The 6,442-nt window shown below is 50.6% G+C and overlaps 1 protein-coding gene across 1 annotated transcript in view; it reads left to right on the forward strand.

Moving 5' to 3' along the window:
• The window catches only part of GPR149 (G protein-coupled receptor 149), an 8,670-nt gene that overhangs the window by 1,794 nt on the left and 434 nt on the right, over nucleotides 1-6,442 (forward strand). Inside the window, 4 exon segments of the mRNA XM_031055445.1 lie at nucleotides 1-65; nucleotides 674-795; nucleotides 943-1,044; nucleotides 6,305-6,441. The exon segment at nucleotides 1-65 is cut by the window's left edge and continues 39 nt beyond it. Of these exon segments, the coding sequence (XP_030911305.1) occupies nucleotides 1-65; nucleotides 674-795; nucleotides 943-1,044; nucleotides 6,305-6,441 (426 nt within the window).

Here is a 6,442-nt window from a genome sequence, read left to right on the forward strand (position 1 = left end):
GCCCTGCGGCTGCGTCATCAACTGCAGGAGGAGCTCCTGTGCAGTGCCTTCGCCAGGGGCCAAAAGTAAGTGTGGAAGGGTTGTTGGTGTGACAGAGCTTGCCACACCTGCCCTGGTAACCTTCTTGGCATCTGCAAGAGCCCTGTTTTTGCTTGGTCTTTGTGTGAAAATAGCTGGAGGAACAGAATGGAAGGGGCTCACAGGGATCATCGGGTCTCAACTGCAAATGTTAAGGGCTAAATATTTCTGAGGATGTGGGAGTTGTTTCCTATTCTCTGGAGTGAAAATCCTCTACCATCAGTGGACGAATTCCTGACATTCCCTGCTTGATCGGGGAGAAAGAACTCCTGAATCTTAGAGAAAAGCCATCCCCAGTGCATGGCTTTCCTTGCTTTAAACACATCACCCAGGTGCAGAATGGCCTGTGCTGCCCCTGCTGCCCTTCTAGCCCCTTTCCCAGAGAGAACGACTGCAGTTCATCCAGAAGGCAGCTCCTTCTCATAAGTCTTTCTTCTCAACAATTCATGTTTTTTTTATGGAGGGAAAATTGTCTGTTTCCAGCAGGAGCTGGATAATTTATTCCATGTTTTAGCATGCCATTTGCATTGTGTTTGTAACCTCCTTTTTCTTTTCAGTCCCAACCCCTAACACAGTTCCTTTCCTTCCTGCCTAGCCAAGCGCGGCGGTTTTGAGTTCAACCTGTCGTTCCAGCAGGGCTGTGGCATCTACAGGATATCCCTGGAGAGCCCTCCCCATGGCAGCAGGGACGGCAAACCCTCGTCCTACCCCAGCCTGGTGGGCTGTGCCTGCGGGGAGCCGGGCAGAGGCAGGGACAGCCTGGGCCACACAGGGACAGGGGCACTGGGACACGGCCCCCAGGGCACCCCTGCTGCTGGCCCAGGGCCCGGCCAGCACCAGCAGGGCACCAGCCCTGGCTCCTTCCCTGAAGGAGCAGAGAGGAGGCTGTGCCACCAGGAGAGCCGCGCGCCCGAGCTCTCAGACTGGGAGTGGTGCCGGAGCAGATCCGAGAGGAACCCTCGGCAGGTAAAGGAGCAGTTTGTTCTTTGCTGGCAGTAAGAGTTTCCTTATGCAATAGGAATGATTTTTACTGACAGTGATACTTCCATGAGTCCCATTTTTTAGTAAAACTCATACATGGCACTGAATAATGTTTAGTCACCACAGACCTATTTGCAGGTGTTGATCCTGCAATAACTTCTCACTTGTCTTCTTAATCATGGGGTTTTCTTATTTTGTGTGCACCTGCATGATTTGTGTATGGTAAGAAGTATGAATTATGTTACTTTATTTTAATGAATAGGAAGTTTCTCTCCAAAAGATGACATTTCCCAGAGAATTCCACCATGGAATTCAGTGGCCGTTGGGCATTGCAGCAGGTGGGAGTGGGGTAAGAGCCCAGGTGAAGTCTGTGAGACAGGAGCTCTGGAAGGCTTCATTAGGAAGGGCTCTCTGCAGTCACCTAATCCAAGCAGGATGATTTCAGAGCCAGATCAGCTCATGCTCAGCCTCTGCACATGCACAGGAGATGGATAAGGTGTATTTTGTATTCAAATATGGGCTTCTCTCGCCATCTGATAAACACACGTTTATCATCTGAGTCACAGTAGGAATTTGGCTGATATTTCAAATGGGACTGATCATCCCTTTCATAAAAAACCAATGCTCACTCTGTTGCAGTGTGCAGAGACGAATTCCTGCATTTGGGGGCAAAAGTGAGTGATGACTCAGCCTGGTTTTAATCTACCAGTTCTTGCCAAGGCCTCATGTGCCATGTACAGCTTGGTTTATAAAATCACCTTATCAGGTTCATAGCTCCTTGCAGGAGTTTCCAGATGATGTTTTAAAAAAGAATAGAATTCCTTTCCCCGTGTGCCCTGGTGCCAGTTCAGCTGCAGCTGTGGACTGCAGCAGGTGTGAGCAGCTCTGTGTGAGCAGCTGGCAGTGACTGCCTGGGGGGTTTTATGTGCCCTGGGGCCTTGTTGGCCCTTTTGGACATACTCTTCCCTTCTTGCATTACAGAGAACCACAACTCATCCACCTCTGACACCTTCCCAGGTATAGCCCACTGCCAGGCCCTGAAGCTCCCATGGGGTAGGAGCTCCAGGCGCTGCAGTCACAGCTCTGCCGGGTTCTGACATGCAGCAGGAGCTGCCAGAGCTTCACAGCTGACATTTGCTTTGCAGCTGGGAAAGGGCAGAGCCTGAAACCCCTGCGAGCCGTGGAAAAATAACTTGAATGCATTGCTCAGGTTTATGTTGGATGAAAGATCAATTTGGGCCACACATTATAAGCTGAAAACCATCTCCTTTATTCATCATGTCTGGAAGTCCCAAAGTCTAAGAAAAGTCACTCAGTTCTCATCACTCTGCATTTCCTACATGTGTTGAAGAAGGAGACTCCCCCAGCATTGACTGGCCACATCCTTCTGCAGGAAATACAGGGGCTCCTCTGACAGTCCATAAATACAGGGGTTCTTGGTGGAGAGCTGCTGATTTTCTCATCAGGAGGAAGAGCTGTAAGAGCTGACAGCAGGAGGAGGATCAGCCATCCCCACAGATGTGGGATCAGCCAGTTTGATGGAGTTTGAAGAGCAGGTGCCAGACAGCACCCAGGATGCCTTTGGCTCCCTCTGGAAGCCGTGGGCTTGGAGAGTGGCACTTCCTTGGGGTGACAGTAGTGGCTGTGGAGCTGGTTGTCTCTTCATTGTCTGTTCCGTGAGTAAAGAGTTGCTCCATCAAAGTGTTTTCTCTGAAATAAAAGTGGCATGAGAGAATGAGGCAGCAGGGTTTATTGAATATATGATAGGATGGCTGTAATGGAGAAGGAGAGAGAAAATTGTACTTGTCATTTCCAACTCCTGCTCGGCTGCATTTTTGAAAAATACCTTTAACATCTCATAAAATACCCATGTATCTCCCTTCCTAAAGAGATGGGGTGTAAATATGTCATGTCTTATTTTGTCTATGCTTCAGTGCCCTCAGGCAACAAAAATTTCCCAGGCTGGCAGTTTGTTCCAGGCTTGCTGATTATTTTTCTCTACCTCATCTGTGGGTTGCCTCAAGGAAACTCTTTGAAGAGGCTGCACAGGACCTATTTATGTGCCCTGCAAGGAAGGAGAGGCGGAGGCTGTGCAAGTGACTGCACTGAGGGGGAGCAGTGCAGGCAGGAGTGTTTAACATGAGAAATACACAGCATCTCCCTGGCTGCAGGGAGGTTGTGAGCGTTCCCTTGGACGCCAGGCACAGCACAGAAGCTGAGTTAGGAATGGCCTGGAAGGTTCTCATTGCTGCTGGGAACCTGCACCACCTCAGCCCTGCTGATGTGCTGAGCTCTGCCCAACGGGGCTCTTCCTGCTCAGCTGCTTGGAACGCGTTCCTGACTTCCAAAGAGGTTCCTGTGGCTGGAAAATCAGTGTAACATTTACCTTCACTGTCTCACCCTGTTCCCTGTGCCCTCTGCGTGGTGCTCCTGCTGCAGTTCCAGTGCCTCTGGCTCTCTCTGGAGCTGCAGAGGAATGCTGAGAGCAGAGACTTGTGCCCAGGAGGGCAAGGCTGGATAGAGCTCCCCCAGCCCTTCCCTCCGAGCTGTCCTCACCTTGGGGCTCTGTTGTACCCCCTGGTACTGACAGATAAAATCCAGCTCTATCTGCACCAGACAGGCAATGGCACCTGCTGGGCTCAGCCCATCTCAGGTGAGCTTCCCTCTTCCTGCCATGACCCCTGGCTCTGCATGTACTGCAGCCAGCCTCAGAAAAGGCAAATCATTGCAGCAATTAATTCCACTGCAGCTAATTTGCACTCTTAGGGAAGTAGAAGACGAAGCCTCTATTTTAAAACAAACAGAAAAGTCATTGTCTCTGGAAAGGAAAAGCCAGGATCCATACTGGAAACGTTCTAAAAATAGACCTTTTCATCTCAAGCTGTGTTTGACCAAAGTAATTAGGAATGCAAACTGCTCAGAGCTGTTTCAGATCGCTGGATTTCTGTTTGGGAGGGCAGCAGGGCCCAGTGGAGCAACAGGAACGTGGCACAAGCTGTGTGTGCTCTTGGTGCAGAGCCCTGTCCCAGGGAGGAGGAGCAGAGCCCAGTGACCTGTGCTGCACTGGGACACTGCTGGCACCCTGTGCCTCACTGGGACACTGCTGGCACCCTGTGCTTCACCTGTGCCTCACTGGGACACTGCTGGCACCCTGTGCTGCACTGGGACACTGCTGGCACCCTGTGCCTCACTGGGACACTGCTGGCACCCTGTGCCTCACCTGTGCCTCACTGGGACACTGCTGGCACCCTGTGCTTCACTGGGACACTGCTGGCACACCTGTTGGTATTCCAGGGCCTGGGAAACCAGGAATCGGGAGGGACAGCCTACCAAGGGCCTTGTGCTTGAGTCTGTCCCCAGACACTGCAGAACCAGCTGGGATGGCGTGCGGTGTCCCACTCAGCCCCTGCTGTTCTTTGACCATTTCCAAATGGAAATCTGTCTGTCAGAGCCTGTTCCAGCTGCTGTGGGCCTCAGACACAGCCGAGGCTTCCCTGTGGACAATATCCTCCCTGGGGAATCCAGCCCAGACCCTGCTCAGGCAGCAGGGGCAGCACAGGGAGCCTGCTCCTGACCCACAGGGGTGCTGGGGGAGGTTTTGCCTTCCTGTCTTCTGTGAGCTCTGGAAGGTGCATGTGTAATTAAATAATGAGGGGATTTGCTTGATCGATTCTGCAGAGATTTCTCTGTTCACAATGCATCAGCATTCCCTAGGGAACAAGGACATTTGTGATTTCTTTCACTGGGATTTTGGGGTCTTTGCTTTTGAAAAATGCCTGTGGTGGTACATGGAGCTCTCTGGTGAAATCCCTGTGCCAGATTCCAAGAGCCAGGAGAGTCTCCAGGGGCTGCATGGGGGATGCCCTGATGTGGGGAATCCTCTCCACACACAGTGGAACTTGCTGAGGGAAGGGCTGAGAGCTGAAGACAAACACTGAACTGCAGGGAACCGTGGGAGTGGGAGGCAAAATATTTCACAGGGTATACCAGCAGAGTGTGGTTTGCTCTGGATTCCTATTTATTGCCATGGATGTGTCATGAGAAGCAAAAATGGGTAATTAATAATGGGATCAAGGACAAGATGAAGGTCACTTTCTGTTCTCATTAATAATAATTTATACTGAAAGTAATTCCAGTAATAATCAGTGCTACTTGGCTGTATCTAAACCCAGGATAAATGCATTTGTCCCTCCTTTGGGCCCCGTAACCATGGGTTAGTCCCAGCACTTGCATCCACAGTGCTCCCCAGAGCACAGCATTGTGATTTGCACTGACAAATGGATTCTGCACTTTAGAAACAGGTAGAGGTGTCTGGAATTGAACATTTCCACTGGAGCTGTTCAAGTGGGAAATGACAGCATTCAGTGTCTCCCTGGTTACTGACTGGGCAGTGACAGAGGAGGCTTGATGGATCTTTTTCACTCTAACAGTAAATACTGATTTCTCAAGAGAAACCTTGAGAAGACTTTCAGAAAGAGGCACTTTCAGAAAGTGATTGGAAATGTCTCATTCTGCAGACATGCAGTGCTCATTCCAGCAAGTGGAGAGTGCTCATTCTCCCTCCAGGTGCCTCATGCTCAGTCTGGCAAATCAAAGAGTTTGATTAAACCAGACATAACCTTGCACTGAAGGAATCAGCTTTTATTTAAACTTTGGTTGTCATATTCTGTAGATTTCACAGTCAGTCACAGGCACTTGGGACTTCATACACTAAGGTGTATAATACCACAAAAAGTTTTCACTACTCTTTCAAGTCATAGATACCAGGCATGTAAAATTCTGCAAGGAGCAGGCAGTGAGTTACCAATGCAGCAGAGTGGTGCTGGGTTTTGGGCAATGCTAGCACAGTGGCTGATTGGTGCTGATTTTAGGTAATTTCAGCACAGTAACTGATTTTGCCGGATTTGGGGCAGTCTCAGCACAGTAACTGATTTTGCCAGATTTTGGGTAATCTCAGCACAGTAACTGATTTTGCCGGATTCGGGGCAATCTCAGCACAGTAACTGATTTTGCCAGATTCGGGGCAGTCTCAGCACAGTGGCTGTTTGCCGGACTTTGGGCAATCTCAGCACACTAACTGACTTTGCCGGACTTTGGGCAATCTCAGCACAGTAACTGATTTTGCCGGACTTTGGGCAGTCTCAGCACAGTAACTGATTTTGCCGGATTCGGGGCAATCTCAGCACACTAACTGATTTTGCCGGACTTTGGGCAATCTCAGCACTTACAGTGTTGTTCCCCGCAGCGCACGGGCGGAGCCCTGGCCGTGCCCCTCTGCGCCTTCCAGGGCACCGTGTCCCTGCAGGCCCCCGGCGGCAAAACGCTCTCGTTGTCCACGTACGAGGTGAGCTCGGAGGGGCAGAAGATAGCGCCCACGGCCAAG

This window comes from Geospiza fortis, unplaced genomic scaffold (assembly GCF_000277835.1).
Source record: "Geospiza fortis unplaced genomic scaffold, GeoFor_1.0 scaffold172, whole genome shotgun sequence".
Taxonomy (NCBI): domain Eukaryota; kingdom Metazoa; phylum Chordata; class Aves; order Passeriformes; family Thraupidae; genus Geospiza; species Geospiza fortis.